At 40.8% G+C, this 17,705-nt stretch overlaps 1 protein-coding gene across 3 annotated transcripts in view; it reads right to left on the minus strand.

Annotated features, from left to right (window-relative positions):
* Positions 1-1,116: 1,116 nt before the first annotated feature.
* Positions 1,117-17,705, minus strand: part of VPS41 (VPS41 subunit of HOPS complex) — a gene marked incomplete at its 5' end in the record, with an annotated part of 191,650 nt that continues 175,061 nt past the window's right edge. For all 3 annotated transcript variants that reach the window (XM_079711715.1, XM_079711713.1, XM_079711714.1), the window contains 7 exons: positions 1,117-1,879; positions 2,447-2,526; positions 4,022-4,066; positions 4,173-4,272; positions 10,320-10,456; positions 11,711-11,851; positions 12,544-12,598. In XM_079711715.1, the coding sequence (XP_079567841.1) occupies positions 1,799-1,879; positions 2,447-2,526; positions 4,022-4,066; positions 4,173-4,272; positions 10,320-10,456; positions 11,711-11,851; positions 12,544-12,598 (639 nt within the window). In that variant the 3' untranslated portion in view covers positions 1,117-1,798. The remainder of the gene's footprint in view (positions 1,880-2,446; positions 2,527-4,021; positions 4,067-4,172; positions 4,273-10,319; positions 10,457-11,710; positions 11,852-12,543; positions 12,599-17,705) is intronic.

The following is a 17,705-nucleotide window of genomic DNA, read 5'->3' on the forward strand; positions in this document are numbered from 1 at the left end:
TATTAAATATACATGGTTTCTCACTAGAACAGCCAAATGAATTAAATTTATTGAGAACATCTCAAATTCTCAAAGATGGACATACTTAAACAGTGTAAAATCCTTTAAAACTGTTTTCACAAAACAACTTTGAACTTGGCAGTTTCACACTCAGGAGAGGGTACAAAATATGAAGTCTGCAACTACATTCCTCCTCTCCAGTACAAGTGAAGTAGGTTTGCTTTTTAGCTGTGTTTCAAATTGGGCTCATTTGTAAGGTATTTTTGTGAAGGAAGAGTTTCTCTCGTTAAAACAAAAACTAAAAACTAGCAGCGTAGCAGAGAAATCCCTAGTCTTGGAATACAGAAATTCTGAGAGGGCTGACAATAATAACAAAGACTTTCCAATTCTAAATATTTAAGAGTGACTGAAAAAGTCTGTCTTCTACTCAATAATTTTTAACTCCAGTGCAAAGAGATGTACTGTGCATTTCCTGTGAACTTGGCCATGTGATTTCTTAGCACAGAGCCCTGTTCTAAAGTCAGGCAGTCACCTTGGAGACTGTGATAACATCTCTGCATTTTGGTTTCTTTGTCAGTAAAACTGGGGATCTAATGTCTTCTTCCTAGGGGTCCCGTGAGAATGAAATGAGATGCTCCTCATGGAAATGACTGAGCCAAGTTTAATGGTGTGCTTGGTAGCCATGAGCATCCTTCCCTCTCCCCAAAAAGACGGATGCAGAAAGCTGCCTTTATTCCCTTTTATGGGACAAAGAGAGCAGGGACAGCAAGTATGTGCTTTTCACTGGTTAGAGGATGGCAGTGTATCCCAAGGAGATGAAACCAATAACTATGAGTCGTGGGCACAAGTTTGAGTTCTTTCCCTCTATTCCATGCTCTCTGCATTCTACGAGGGCAAATGAGGCTCCAGAGAATGCTCCAGGAAACGTTGTTGTGTCCATCCTCTGGCATCACACGGTCCCCTTTCCCCTGAGCATCCCTCTCAGGTTCTACAGTGTTACTCGTTTCCTCCCTGCTAGGAAACCCTACCCACACTCCCTCACACTCTAGGTGCTGAAACTCTCTTGCATTCCTTAGAGGGTGTCAGAATGCTTGATTAAGTTGTGCAACCCAGGAAAAGTGAGTCTTTCACAGTGGGAAGAGCTAATGTTTATTCAATCAACAAACGCGGAATGCCTGCCAGGGCCAGACACTGCTGGTCATCGAGACAAAGAACATGTCGTTAGTCAACATAAAACTGCAGAGTGTCAGACGGCTCTTGTTATTCCCAGACATCACTGAGTCAGTGGCACCAGGCACCATGTATCATTCAGTGCCTATTAAGAAGATAACAGCTGATGACATATTAAAAAAAAGCCAAACCCAGAATTTGAGAGTTGTTGCTGGCAGAGCACATGGAAACAAGGTCCAAGGAGCTGCTGGATGGCCACAGTGAAGATTCATTCGGCCAGCCAGGGACAACTCTCAGCCATCCACATTATGGCCGGACAGTTTTACTAGGACCTAAAAAGTCACTTCCAACTCCAAGACTTAGGTTTCCATTCCTAAATAATGAGTCAAACAAATAAATGATGAAATATTGACTGTGAACCCCCATCAAGGCATGGACAGGGAAAACCCTAACTTTATCAAGTGCAAAGAGAAACATCTAGTAAATGGGAGAAGATGAAAAAGCTTTTCTTAAGCATGACATAAACCTGTACAAATCTCTTAACAGCACTGGTGTCAACAAAAGCTTCTGTTGCTGCAGAAATGGTCTTCAGAGAGCGGCGAGGAAGAGGCTGACAAACAGAACTGGGCTATTTTTTCATCTCCAAAATGGCACTTCCTGGTCCCCGGTGCTTAGCACTGCAGATGTTACAGAACTGCACAGGAGAATTCTAAAAATGCAATTAAAAATGCAGATTTTAAAAGATCAACCCTTTCTACTCATATTCAGAAATATCATGGGAGCACTGGTTGGGGAATGGGGATCAGGCGATGAAACACTGCTCCTTTTTCTGGAGGTTACTGCTGGTTCACACAGGATCCTGTCTAGACCAGCTGTTATTCTTGGACTCAAAAGACACCCCACAGCAAGACAAGTCTAACGTGACCCAGGGGGACCTGGGGGAACCGACTTGACACTGAAAAAATAGCAGTGTCATGATACAGAAACCAGGGTGAGAAAGTTATAGAAAATAGAAAATGGTTCTCACTGTAGCTCATTTCTAAAGCTCAACTGTCATCAATTTTATCTCAACAAATTTACTTACATGAAGATACTTTTATAATGTTGAGTATCGTATACTAAGCATTTTTACATTTGAGAAGCAGGTACGTTGCTTTTTCTGATGTGACATAAACTATATTATAACTGAGACATGGACAGTGGTTATCATTTTAAGCGCATCCCTCTGGCTGCACCGATTTCTCTCGAGTTGCTGGTGGCCAAGCAGCCAACTTACCATGCTGGTCATAGGCAGGCACTCCTTGTGAAACATATGGCGGCAGTGGAAGACCACCATGCTGAAGGGCTTAGCTGCATCTGGGGGAGAGGGCAGGAAAGAGAGAAGAGCTCAGTGCAATAGGAGAAGTTTCACTTTCCAGCAGTAAGCTGCCTTGGGGGGATGCTAATTGATGAGCGCATCCCTGCAGCGCAGCATGGCTGAACGCAGGGCAGGTGTGACAGTTCTGTTGCTATGGGGGTCCCAGGTTACCTGCTTGGCCTCCAAGTCAGTTACTACAGCTACATTACTGGGGACGATTTCATGGTAAGGCAATAGCATTTGTTGTGAAAACCAGCATCAGTCTGTGCAAAGCTCTCCCTCCTCCAGCCCCGTACACACAGTCATGACACTACTAAAGTGGATTCCGGGGCTTTGGGAGAATGCTTTCTGTTGGTTCACCTACTGCCTTTGCCAAGGCCATTCACTAACTTCAGGGCACAGCTGGGCTAACATCCTAGGCTGTGACCTTGCCCTGTGCTGTACTTCTGCTGGGGCACCACACCTCCTCTGCTCGTGCGGCCAGCTTGGTTCCGGTAAGACTGAATCCTTAACAGATTAAATTAGGAGTTTAATCTAACTATACAGTGCAGGTGCATGTGTTCGCTTTCTGTTAAAACACTGCCTAAAACCCTATGAAAGCTCACTGCTTTTCCTATGCCCACTGCAGTTTTTAACACAAGCACTTAAAATCCACACCTCTAAAAAAGACCCTACGGGGAACTTCCTGTGCTCCTGCTCTACTAAATAACCCCTTAAAGCTAAGTAAATGGCACACAAACTAGGTCTTTTAGTACTTCTCTATGCTGAATTTATACACAAGAAGCATTTTTTTAGCATCTCAACAACTATGCTTTAATTTCTACTTTCAAATTACGGAAATTCCTCTTCTCAGGACCTATGATCCTTACATAAAATGCTTTAATTATATGAAGAGATATATAGCTACCAAGAACTATAAACAAATGTACGTGTCTTTTAAGGAGTCACAGTTCCCATTAGAAGGTATTTGTTTCCATTGAAATGTGAGATAACTTGGGTGCCTAGATCCATATAGCAGTGAAAAGCTTAAAGGAAAGGGAAAGCTACCTATACATTTTTTCCCAGGCACACACACGGTTTGCTAGCTAGGAATCTAACAAGTTGATGGTAAGTTTTCATTTTCTTTCCTTCTATACTAGGGCAGTGGTTCTCAAAGACTGGCCCCTGAACCAGTTGCATCCACATCACCTGGGAACTTGTTAGAAATGCAGACTCTCAGGTCCCACCCTGCACTACCGAATCAGCACCTCTGGGGATGGGGCCAGCAATCTGAGTTTTCACAAGCCTGCCGGCCGATGCCAACTCACTCAAGAGCTTGGGAGCCTCAGCTCTAAGGAACGGCAGCACCAGCATGCAACTGAGTAGCAACATGGGCTGAAATTCTTCTCTAAACTGGATTATCCCAAAAGGTATATAATTTTATAAATTGTAATCAGCTAACTTCAAAATTTTAACACGCATTTGGGGATTTTTTTCCCCTCCCAACCATATTACCTGATGGAAGAATAGGGGAAAGACAGGACTCACAGATGTTCTCCTCTGCAAGGAAACACATACACTTGGGATTATACAATGTTTCTCTTTGCTGTGTCCTTTCTGATAGCAAGGCAGGCAGTTCCAATAGGATTCCTTCAATTTTACCCACCATCAACCAGAATGCCTTTCATTTGAGTTCGGTGCATCTTCTTTAGTAAGGACAAAGAGTCAGCTACGAGAATCTTCTTGCAGCCTTCGCGAAGCAGAATCTAATGCACACATCGTGAAAGAAAAGCCATCTTAAAAAGACTCAAATAAGGGGGAGAAGCCACCTACTGCTCCCATGCAGCGGCACAGCAGGGAGAGGTGACCCCTTTCCCTTTCAAACCAATTCCTCTGGCACTAATGTGAGCTTCCACCCTTTTCTGTTTGTTTTTTTTGGTGGGGGGCGGTATTTTACTGCAAGTTGTGAGGTGTGCTTAAGCCAGATGCCATTTTTCACCAGAACTTGTTGCTGCTTTTCAAAGGGGGAGATGCTCAAGGCCTGAAGGGCTGGGAGACTCTGGTGCAGTGCCCACATCTTCTGGCCCAGTGGGTCTTAGTGCACGTGGTTCTGTGAGGCTCTGTGGAAATGCCATGGAAATTCACACAATGAAGACATCACCGCCTCCCGGCTAACCAGCTCTGGGTCACGGCAAAGGCGGAGCTGCATCCTGACTGTCTTCACACCAAAGTCACTCTCAACTCTAAAACCTACGTGGACATTCTGCTTTCACGTGGTTTCAATTCATGCCACCAGGGAAGGGAACTGGAAGCGGTCAGCAGTGGTCCTCCATCCCCAGTCGGCTATGATAACACGTCCTCCTCTCAGATCCCGAGGAGCAGCGGTAGTGGGTGAATGCACCCAGGGGGTTTCTCGCCTAATTACATGAGCCGAGAAAACGGATGAGCCAAGAAAACAGATGTCCAGAGTTCTATACCCACTGTTTCTAAAGCTGATGAGCAGGAAACTACATGATTTTACTGTTTCTACATTAATTGAGACACTGCCTATTAAGTTTTATTCTTTAAAATGCTGCTAGAAATTGAAATTTTCAGATTCATTTTAAAAAGACATTAAAACTGTAACAGACGTCACGAAAGCATATGGGAAGAAGAGGAAAATAACAAATACTAATGTTGGTAAACTTTAAGAAAATTTATAAGCAAAAGTATCTAGCTGCCCAGGCTCTAATACTAGAATAAAAACTTAGCAAAATAAAATAAAAAACACAGCAAAATGCTTCAAAAAGAGCTGGCTATGACCCTGAGTGGGTCTTTAAGGCCCATGGCATGAATGGTGGGCCTGGCAGTCTAGACAGAAGCCATGGTGTCTGCAAACTTAGAAAACAGGGAAGAAAAAACAACAACTAAGAAGGAACCATTTCTTCACCAGGATTACATTTTTCTAAATAGGCACAATCTGTCTGCCCACAGAAAGTATTTTCTAGGAAAAACTTTAGTATTCAGAGGCACATAGCCAGGAGAAGGGAAAATACACAAGTAGAGCTTTGTATGTTACTAACTTCTTCCTATATCCTTCTCAACCACTCTAGTTTCCTTAACATTACATTGTTTCCCTCCATAGTTCTCAGTTTTTCTAAATTCTATGTTTAATATTACCTTTATTCTTTCTTTTTCATCGTTTTCATGTCAATCAGTTGTAGCTTCTGTAATCATTACAAGCATACCTTGTTCTATTATAAGATTAAATAAGAACATATTTATAAGATAGCTGTTGAAAACTAACACAAGACTCTCCCTATTTTTCCTTATTTCTCTGCAGTTCATCATCATTGATAATAATTCCAAGCAAAAGCAAAGCACCAGACTCACATTTTATAAAGCAATAAAAGGACTGTACATCAGCAAAGTTATTATGGCTCATTAAAAACAGCTGCCATGGGAAAAATGCCATACAAGACTGCCAAGTTTCTGAGATTTCTATTTTAAACGATTCTTTGAAATGTTGAACTTTTTGCTGACATTGCCTTGTTCATACTGTAGTGCTTATCATCGGCATTGCACGTGAGATAGTTACCTGGTTTTACAAGCCCCCAATAAGATACCAGAGCTAGACCTAGAAACCATTTTACCTAATTTCTGATCCATTATTTAGGCCACAATGCAATGGGATTTAAATTCTACTTGAAAAAACTTTGCTTTTTGTTGGGATTATTATCAAAGGTGATGAATTGCAGAGAAATAAGAAGGAAAAGACAAAGACTCTAAGGCCTCATGCTGGAGTTCAAAAATAAAATTATAAATGCAATTGCATTTAAATTTACAATAGCACAAAGTAGGCATGTACCGAATTGACTAAAGAAGCTATAGTTGGTTGTCATAGGCTACCTGTGGTGAAGCCAAACTGAAATAATTTTAAAGGAAAAAAATAGATTTTATTTTAAAAGTTTATTTTGGGGATATATAAATTTAAAAACTCTTTCTTAGAAGAAATTAAGGGCTTATGCACTGGGGGGTCAAAAAGAAACCCATGTGGGCCCCCCAAAAAGGCAGATAGGAAAGAAGTAGCTATTTCCTCTTAATTCATTTGTCTCTGGGTTTCAAAGTAGAGACCTATGGGGAAATGATAAAGGCACATGGAGTTTGTAGCAAATGTAAATATGGGAAAAGAACTTTGATAGATGCAGAGATGTCTGGAGTCAGTTTACCTGTGTGTGTGTTCATGTACATGTGTGAAGTTCAACGAAACGTAAGAAAGCTTTTTGCTTCTCCTAGAAATATTCATTCAGATCATGAGCTGCTCGAGCTGCATTCTACTCATCTCCTGGTCCCTGAGACAACGCGTGGAAGCCCTGTAAGTACCTACCCAGCACAGGATCTAACACAGTAGGCATGCAAATATTTAAATAAATGTGTTTATAAACAGTCAAACATATAACTTAAAAAACTTACGCTGAAAAATCTAAGCTACTTTATTACAGATTCCAAAATAAGTATTACGAATGATTTCCATAGAAATATCGTTAAGACTACGCAGCTGCATTCGCTATATAAAGGCTTGCTTATGAAAGGACCATACTGAGAACTTGAGAGAAATACTTCAGAGACCATCTAACCTAGAAGCTCCTAAATGTCAATGTATAGCCCAGTGCCAGGCTGAGTGTAAAAGAAACACCAAGGTGGTCTAAGGACCTAGTCCCTAATCCTCTCCAGCAGATCTGGGGTGGTACCTGAAACTTGGTAATTTAAGAAAAGCATTCAGATAATTCTGGTGTGCAGCCAGGCTTAACAAATACTGATTTAATCTAATGGGAAAATGGACACCCAGAGAGCTTATGTGCCCTCCCCAAAGGTCAACAGGCTTGTTAATGGCAAAGCCGGGACTAGAGTCCACGTCTGAAAATACCATGTCCACGGCTCTTTAAAGACAACAGGTTGCCTGTTCATCTTCCAAGACAATCCTATATATTCCTGTGTTGTAACCTGCCAGTACAGTGACTTCATCTCCAGAGACCAGTGGGACAATTAGTGAGAAAAACACAGTCGGAGTATCTGAGTTCAGACCCAGTTCCTCACCTTCCCAGGCTGGCGACTCAAAACTTTTTGAGACTCAGTCTTCTTACATGTAAAATGGAGAGGACAGTTCCTTAAGGATCATTACTGAAAATGACTGTCAAATAAGACTGTCAAAAGAGAAGTGTTTAAGAACAAAGATGCTGGAACTCTTAAGAGGAAAAAAAAAAAGCAATGGAAGTGGATATAAATGCTAAATAAATACAATAAATATATGCTAAATTTATAAATAAAATGTCTTACAAATATGAAACAGCATAAAAATAATTTGAAAATTGTGGTCAGTTTAATGTAAAAATAGAAATATCATTTATATTATATTGTTTCATAAATAATTTATATCAAAACAAGTGCTCTTTGTCCTTGAAATCAGACCTAGAAACATTTTAGGTTTATGAAGTATAAGGGGTACTTTTATCCTTCTTACTTCACTGAAGCTTTTAAATTTTGTTGAAGCATTGTACTAACAATGTAACAAGGTATAAAAATAAGTTAAACAGTTGAAACACTGATAATGTGGTTGGTTTTTCCTTAACTTTAATGATGTCATAGACATCTGACATGCTTCATGCTAAACTTCAACTGAGAAAAGTTGTTGCATTTTAGAAAACATGAAATTAGAACCAGAAGAAATTTTTTCCCCGAACTTTCTCTGTACCTTCTCTTTCCAGTTAGCAATTCACTAAGGAGTCATCTCCCAAATCATTTTCAGTGGCCAAATAAGTTTTAAAATGCTGTCTACTTGATTGTAAATCTGACCCTTGGATTCCGAATGCAACTTAGCAAAAAAAAAAAAAAAAAAAAAAGGTGCTGAGAAGCCCTGAGATAACCTTTCCCTAACATTTGACTATGGATTCCTTCGTTTACTGAATGGTTCTTAATGTCCCCCAGGGTCATTCCCCCTCACGCACAGCAGGGTCCAGATCCTTGCAAATTCATGGACCTGCAAAATCTTGGGAATTTTTTATCCCATTAAAACATGTGAAACTCGACTATAGTTTTATGAAACAAATGAAGACACTAGACAGAATAAAAAATTTTTTAAAATGAATGTGAAACCTTTCTGGAAGCTTCAAAATGCTCTATAAATAGATATATTTTTACAGTGATTTCTAGAGAAAGAAAATAAATTTCTATTAATAAAAAAGGTCACCTTTTTCATAGAAAATAATTCGAAATTCTTTCTCCATGTATAAGTAGGAAGTACCTCCTGGGATTCTTTGAACAACCTGCCCCAGTAGAGCATTTTCTCTCTGCATCCTCCAGAAAGATGTCTGAGGGCCAGAGGAGACTCCCCACCCCGTCGGGGATTTACAGGCTGTCACCACTCCTCGGACTCACTGGCAAAGTAACTCCCAGCCTCCTTGACACACCACCAACTGCACACTTAACACATCTTAAGGAAAAGCTCTCATTACATTTAAAAGTTAAGAGGATAAAATATTGATATAGCAGCTGTTTAGTGGCTAATTTTTTATACAGAATTCACTTTGCACCTAATAATAATTTTATTTTTATTCCTGGCTGACTCAGAACTATGCAAATACATTGATAAAACATGAATGAGCAGTGAGACCCAGTGGTCCCCCTGAGCTTGGTTCTCCAGAAAGAACCTAGGAAGAGGGATATATTAGGTGTTTTTGTAGGCACATTTTTCAACCTAGAGGCTAGGCTTCAGGCAGTAGAGCTGAAGGACAGGAGGGGGAATGATGTTGTCACCTTCCTTGGGGTAGACTTGTTCAGAGACACTTAAATGACTTCCCAACAACAATTCCTTTACAGCTCTGACTTTTCTTTTTGACGCCATTGACCTTCCTCATCTTCTTCTCCTTTTCACCCAAGTCTCTTCCTTGAGGCCACCACCCCGAGTTCAGCAGGCGGCCCCCCGGCTCTGCATCCTTCCCAGTGATCACAAGTCATCATCACATGCTCCTCCTTGCCTACCCTGGAGACCACTTCTCTCCCCATGACCGCGTCTTTCAGCTCTACCTGCAAAATCTCAATGTTTCCAGGAAAGCCATTTCATCCACATTCTACCAAAGACTCATTTTCAAACGAGCTAGAGAAAGAAGAGTCTGAATTTTTCAAGAAATGGGCTTTAAATAGTTTCAAGTTCTCTGAAAGCTACCAGCATTCCGAAATACAGTCACTGTTAGCGGCTTTTTAAGGAAGATCAGGATGCTTTGTGATTAGCGTATTAATTATTTATAGGAAGATAATGGCTCTGATCACAAATTCTGAATCACTGCAGATAGTACGCTTGTAATACTCTAGAAAACAGACAAAAGGTAAAATGAAATTCTGTTATTTGAACATCTTTCAGGCAACAGGTTACTGAGTGGCTTCAAGGAAATGATCAAACTATTTGAAAAAAAAATTTTTTTCATTTCTCCAAATGGACACAATGCTCATTCTACTTAAAAGTGGTTTGGGTGGTCTGATCTAATAGCCACTGTAACGATGCCTGCACCTTCCCCAGTGCCATGCTATATTTATCCCATAAATGTAAGAATGCCTACTCATCAAGAAGAGTAAGTCTGGGGATAGTTAAGAAATACCGATGGCTTCCTGCAAGGGCGGTATTTCTAATTTCTCTGTTTGAATGGTATTCCAAATATCTGGGCCTAAGTAAAATGTGACTATCAAATTGAACTGATGTCCAAAATAAGCCCTAGAAATGTTTATCCAGTAGTCAGTCAACTTACTCAGCATGCTCATTTGTCCAAGAAAAGATACTTACTTGCAGATTGTAGTCTTGCAGAATTTTAACCAAGGAGTCTCTCAAATTAGGAATCTCCATTCCTTCCTTAATACGGTGAATCAGTAGAATTGGGTCAACATGCGTGCCGATATTGTTTAACAAGCCGGTGATAAAGGCTACAAGACACCGCGGAAAACAACATATAAGCAGTGTAGCTAATGCAATTTTAGGTTGAAAGTCACTCAAAGAAAAAGTTATTTCCTTTAAGTAAGTGTTAAAAAGCATTTGAATTGTTAAATCCTCCCAGGAACTAATCTTCCTTTACCTTCCTCAAAGGAGAAGCTAAATGAGAAGGGATTAAGAAAAAAAAATGAGATGGAGAACAAATGATTACTTCAGAACACAGTTTGTAATGCCAAAGGGGGGCAACTAGTATTTGAGAATTTACTAAGGCTCAGCTATCATATACGTTTCTCCTATTCTGCCAAGGTAGGAATGCTATTTGTTCCCATTTTCCAGAAAAGGAAAATGGGGTGATTAATGAATTCATCCAGGGTCACACAGCTAGTGATTTTTGAACCCAAATTCAAACCCAGGGCAGGCCCAGGTTCACAGTGTGCTTCATTACCCCAACTTTGCCTCCTTTAAGATCCTTAGACCACCACTCTATCAGGCTAAACTAGATTCTTCGAGCTATATGTGCATGTAGCTACCTTAATCTAAAATGGACTTGAATAACACCCTCCTCTTGAATCTCTTATTAAAAAACAATCGTAACAGCAGTTTCTAGAACTTGAAAATCTTGAAACAGATAAGCCTTCTGACCAAAAAATAAAAAAGGGGAAAGATTTTAAACCACGACTGCTAGTTTCTGAATCATATCTGTATCTTTAAAAGAGGACTTGCGTTACTGTTAGGTGACTGCCTTCGATTCCTTCCAAAATGGGAGACCCAAGGCAGATGGTCAAGGAGAGGCAGCAGATATACACTCCTGGTGCTGCACTGATAAAACAGGGCAGGAAAGAGAGGCTCAATGCTACAGTAGCAAACCTCCATATATGGTCAATGTCCAGTAACAGTTATGGGTTTCCATAAAGAGACTCGATAAGGGCTAGACTATACACTTTCAAAATAAATGCCCCCTGTGTACAAACAAAACCAAAATCTTCTATTCCATTTGGGTGCAGTAGGTAGAAATATGCTTCAACCAAGTGTTCTTTATCAAGTTCAGCTAATACGAAGTGATGAGGCTCCAGGCTTCCCTGCACAGGAAGAGTACTGGAAATCATTACTATGTACCCTGGCCTATTTTTATTACAGATACTTCACCGTATTTTTAACTCAGTGCATCTTGAGATGATTCCTACTCTAGACACAACTGGGTAAACAGAGAGAAAGAGGTTGTGACTGCAGATGGCTTTTCTGCTTACGTGGTTTGTCGATGGAATATAAAATCAGATCTTCCCAGAGTTCCCCGTCATCCTGCTCCTTGGCAAAGTCAATCGCTTTATCAACGTCATGTAATTCCTCCATGATCATCTTCAGGGCGCTTCGGCTGTTACCCATTCGGCCTAGCAAAATGTGAGAAATACATTTAGGATAATGTAATAAAACATTTTAAGAGAAATCACATATCTCTTAATTTGTTTACGTAGTTTGATGGCTGTGACAAAAAACATATTTCCTTATATGACATCTGTAACTCAGTAAAATCAGTATTTTCTACTCACTGGGTGTTTACTTTGTCCTGAGTACTCATTTAAGCGCTTCACATGAATTATTTTATGTAATCATCACTATAATCTTATGAGGTATGTTCTACTAATATTTCTATTTTATAAAAGAGGATATAGAAATGTTAGTGCCTTGCCAAGGTCGTACAACTACTAAATGGCAGACCTGGAATCTGAATCAAGGTCTGTCAGATTCTGACTTCCTTCTTATGATAATTGGGAAAAAAAAACCAAAACTTCTCAACCCATCTACAGTTTATTGTGATTTATATTGTAAGGTGTGAACTCATACAGCTTTGGTCATTTATTACACAATTCTAATTGTTATTTCCGTAGCATATATTAAAGATGCTACCTTCTCTATTGAGCTGTGAAGTCTCCTTTACTAAATATTCAATTTCTTATACAAATCAGGCTCTGACCTCTGTGTTACTCTGGTCTAAAACCTATGTCCATTCTTACACACTTTACATCACGTTGTCACCCCATTCCTTAGTTTATGGGGACCAAAATGAATAAAAGCTACTCACTCAGAAGATAAACTGTCTCTTCTACAAAGTTTCTCTGTTGACAGATCTCAAGAGCCTTCAAGTAAAGCAGGGTAAAAAAGTTATTATGGGTTACCGGCCAAGAACAAATATCTATAGAGTCACTTAAACACACAAGTTTGAAAGAATTTTTTTCATTGCCTCCCTTTAAAAACAAAACAGAGCCAAAACAAAACACAAACCTCCTCAGTTTTGCTTGTGGCTGTCCTGATTTACCTCTCAGAGAGGTACTGGACCCTACACAATTTACCTGATAACATGTTTGAGGCAGAACACTCCAGAGCAAAGGCAGAGAGCAAGATGCTAAAAGAAAGGCTCTTTCCCACGAGGCTTTCTCTCTTTATGCTACTTGAGGTTTCTTCACGGCACTGCCCCCCACCTAATTCACAGGCACTGGTCTAAGCCCTGTTTCCCTCCACTGAATTGTGCCCTCCAGGAAGGCACTACTGTTCACGGCTGCAAGTTCCCAGTATGGAGCACACCAGAGCTCAGCACACATCTGCTGCGTAAAGAATTAAACACTGGGAATATTTCTGTTGCCGGCTCACAAGATCTAAGAGAACTCTGTTCAAGGATCTGTCAAAAGTGAGAGGAAAACTGGAAAAATATGTGCACCCCAATGTTCACGGCAGCACTACTTACAATAGCCAAGGCATGAAAGCAACCTAAATGTCCGCTGACAGATAAAATGGATAAAGAAGATGTGGTATATATATACAATGGAATATTAGCCATAAAAGAATGAAATAATGCCTTTTGCAGAAACAAGGATGAACTGAGATGGGGAGGGATATTTAGGGAGTTTGGGATTGACGTGTACACACTCCTGTATTTAAAATGGATAACCAACGAGGACCTACTGTATAGCACAGGGAACTCTGCTTAATATTCTGTAACAACCTAATTGGCAAAAGAATTTGAAAAAGAATAGATACATGTTTATGTATAACTGAATCCCTTTGCTGTACACCTGGAACTAACACAACATTGTTTATCGACTGTACTCCAATATAAAATAAAAAGTTAAAAAAAGAGAAAAAAACACATCTGACAATCAAGAAGGAGATCAAGAAATGAGGGATGGGGCTTCCCTGGTGGCGCAGTGGTTGAGAGTCCGCCTGCCGATGCAGGAGACACGGGTTCGTGCCCCGGTCCGGGAGGATCCCACATGCCGCGGAGCGGCTGGGCCCGTAAGCCATGGCCGCTGAGCCTGTGCGTCCGGAGCCTGTGCTCCGCAATGGGAGAGGCCACAACAGTGAGAGGCCCGCATACCGCAAAAAAAAAAAAAAAAAAAAAAAAAAAAAAAAAAAAAAAGAAATGAGGGATGGGACTTCCCTGGTGGCTCAGTGGTTAAGAATCCACCTGCCAATGCAGGGGACATGGGTTCGAGCCCTGGCCCAGGAAGATCCCACGTGCCATGGAGCAACTAAGCCCGTATGCCACAACTACTGAGCCCATGAACCACAACTACTGAAGTCTGCATGCCTAGAGCACAGAAGGCACCGCAATGAGAAGCCCACATGCCGCAACTAGAGAAAGCCCACGTGCAGCAACGAAGACCCAATGCAGCCATAAATAAATAAAATTTAAAAATTAAAAAAAAAAAGAGGGATTACACAGATGACAGCATCTCCTTGAGTGTAAGAAAGAAGACACACTGGGCATTTATAAAAGAATTCAATCCTGAATGAACGGGCACACATTCACTCTGCACTCTGCTGGGTACTAGGGGGCCAGGAGGGATGCAGATGCACAGATGACGGTAATAAAAACCCTGCTGCTACTGCCATGTAAGAGAAGGAGCAGCCGCATGAGTCCACCCCGGGGAGCGCACGTCCAGGGAGGGTCACACAGACGTAGCACAGAGTCCCACGACTGGGGGAACGTGAGTAGAGGGCCACGTGCACAGATACGGGACGTGGGCTCTGGTTGTGGCCTCTTGTGAAAAGCTTCACAGAAGGGGTGCCCCCTGAACTGGGTGCAGTGTGATGAGAGGGGGTCCAGCAGGAAACCGCAGCTCACATGCCTCCCATGTAACCTGCAGACTGAGTTGCTGTGCTCCAGATGGAAGCCAAGACTGTTTCTGGTGGCTTATGAGGCACCTGCGATCTGGCCCTGCCTTTCCCAGCAGCTCCATCACAGACCCTGCTGGTCTGCCTGCCTCGGCCTGGAACACCACCTCCCTGCCACCTCCACCCCTGGCAGGTCCTTCAGCAAATATTCGCTGGACCCTACACGGGGTCAGATCCCAGGTACTCACTCTCCTTGCATCCTGCACACTTCACCACACTTAATCACAGGTGCAATGAACTGCTCCCCCAATTGTTCATCTGACTTCCCTCGGCTGGAACCATGTGCGTTCTAAACCCTGTGCTTTGCACACCGCCTGGCTCACAGTAAGTGGGCAAGAAATATGTTTTAAATAGATGAGCAGGCAGAAAAGGTTTCAGAGGAAGATTACTGGGTTGCATAGTTAGAGTCATTTAAAAACAACTAACTAAGGCTGTTCTTGGAAAATAACAGAAGCTAGATTTGACATTGTGATTTTTGATTTAAAAGATTTATGCAGAATATATCTTTAAATATGTGTCTCTGGTTGGAGATTAACAACTAAAAGGGAGGGGAAAGAAAGGCAGATCATAGAGATCAATGGAGGGGGAAAAAACCCAAACTAAACATAAAAAAAAATTTTTAAATAACACCTTACTTTAGAATTGGAATGAAACTAAGATATGTTTTAAAGTACACAATCATTTAAATGAGCAGACCTGAAGGTCACAGTGAGGAGGAGACACCACTAATTTGATTACTTGCACAATTCCTTTAAATTATGCGGCAGACAAAACAGAAATATAGGTCAATGGAACTGGGTAGAAAGTACAGAGATAAACCCATGCACCTATGGTCACCTAACCTATGACAAAGGAGGCAAGAATATACAATGGAGAAAAGACAGTCTCTTCAATAAGTGGTGCTGGGAACACTGGATAGCTACATGTAAAAGAATGAAATTAGAACACTCCCTAACACCAAACACAAAAATAAACTCAAAAGGGATTAGAGACCTAAATGCAAGGCCAGACACTATAAAACTCTTAGAGGAAAACATAGGAAGAACACTCTTTGACATAAATCACAGCAAGATCTTTTTTTGATCCACCTCCTAGAGTAATGAAAATTAAAACAAAAATAAACAAATGTGACCTAATTAAACTTAAAAGCTTTTACACAGCAAAGGACACCATAAACAAGATGGAAAGACAACCCTTAGAATGGGAGAAAATATTTTCAAATGAAGCAACTGATAAGGGATTAATCTCCAAAATATATAAACAGCTCATGCAGCTCAATATCAAAAAAACAAATAACCCAATCAAAAAATGGGAAGATCTAAATAGACATTTCTCCAAAGAAGACATACAGATGGCCAAAATGCACAAGAAAAGATGCTCAACATCACTAATTATTAGAGAAATGCAAATCAAAACTACAATGAAGTATCACCTCACACCAGTCTCCAGAATAGCCAGCACCAAAAAATCTAGAAACAAATGCTGGAGAGGGTGTGGAGAAAAGGGAACCCTCCTATGCTGTTGGTGGGAATATAAATTGATACAGCCACTATGGAGAACAGTATGGAGGTTCCTCAAAAAACTAAAAACAGAGCTACCATATGATCCAGCAATCCCACTTCTGGGCATATACCCGGAGAAAACCGTAATTCAAAAAAGATACATGCACCCCAATGTTCATTGCAGCACTATTTACAATAGCCAGGTCATGGAAGCAGCCTAAATGTCCATCAAACAAGGGAATGGATAAAGAAGATGTGGTATATATATACAATGGAATATTACTTAGCCACAAAAAGGAACAAAATAGTGCCATTTGCAGAGATGTGGATGGACCTAGAGACTGTCATACAGAATGAAGTAAGTCAGAAGGAGAAACACAAATGTCGTATAATGTCACTTATACAGGGAATCTAGAAAAATGGTACAGATGAACTTACTTGCAAAGCAGAAATAAATAGAGACACAGATGTAGAGAATGAACTTAAGGATACCAAGGGGAGAAGGGTGGGGTGGGGTGAATTGGGATTGACATATATACACTACTATGTATAAAATAGATAACTAATGAGAACCTACTGTATAGCACAGGGAACTGTACTCAGTACTCTGTGGTGACCTAAATGGGAAGGAAATCTAAAAAAAGGGGATATATGTATACGTATAACTGATTCACTTTGCTGTATAGCAGAAACTAACACAACATTGTAAAGCAACTATACTCCAATAAAAATTAATTTTCAAAAATTACATGGTAGAGATGGCTAGATGTTCCCCCAATATCCTTTACCCATTTCTTCTATAGTAATGATTTTAGGTGGGTGTGTGACTGCCCAGGATTAAAACAAAACCTTCAGGCCTCCCCAGTGGTAGGAGAGCTATGTGACTAGTGTCCACCATGGAGGTGAACCAGAAACGTGGGATGGCGGCTCCTGGGAATGTGAACCCCTGCTCTCATTTTTAATCCTTTCATCCAAACTGCTACTGGAAACATGGATGATACTATCTTACATCATGAGGTCAAGGTCATACAAGGTGGGGGAAACAAGAAAAGAGCCCGGGTCTCTGACCCCGTGGCTGCTACCACCACCAGGGTCACTCCAGTAAGACTTCCACGTGATAGAGAACTAAACTGCTCCTCTGTTTAAACCATTATTATTTTGGTATTTTTATCACTTTGTAGATGAAGCAAATCCTAACTCATAATTAGAAAATCCTTACTCGTTTAGATTTAAAACTTGGTTTACGAATCTCTATATGGTCATACCCATAAGTCATCATCATAAAGAATGGAAGTTTCTTACCAATTCTTAACTCTTCTGGAATCATACTAGAGGAAAGACAGGATAGACACGTGAGAAGTTACATAGTAATGGGAAAAGCAAAACTGTAAGTCAGAGGGTCTGGGACTATTCCAAGAAAAAACTATTGAGAAACCAACTGATTTGTGCTAGCTGCTGAAGATACAGCTGGACGAACAGTGTATGGCCTGGTGAGACTGTCATTCACAGACAGACGGCAAATGGTAGTGTAACAGGGAAGAACAAATCTGACTCCATGTTGGATCTGTTT

Source organism: Hyperoodon ampullatus (assembly GCF_949752795.1).
Source record: "Hyperoodon ampullatus genome assembly, chromosome: 9".
Lineage (NCBI taxonomy): Eukaryota > Metazoa > Chordata > Mammalia > Artiodactyla > Ziphiidae > Hyperoodon > Hyperoodon ampullatus.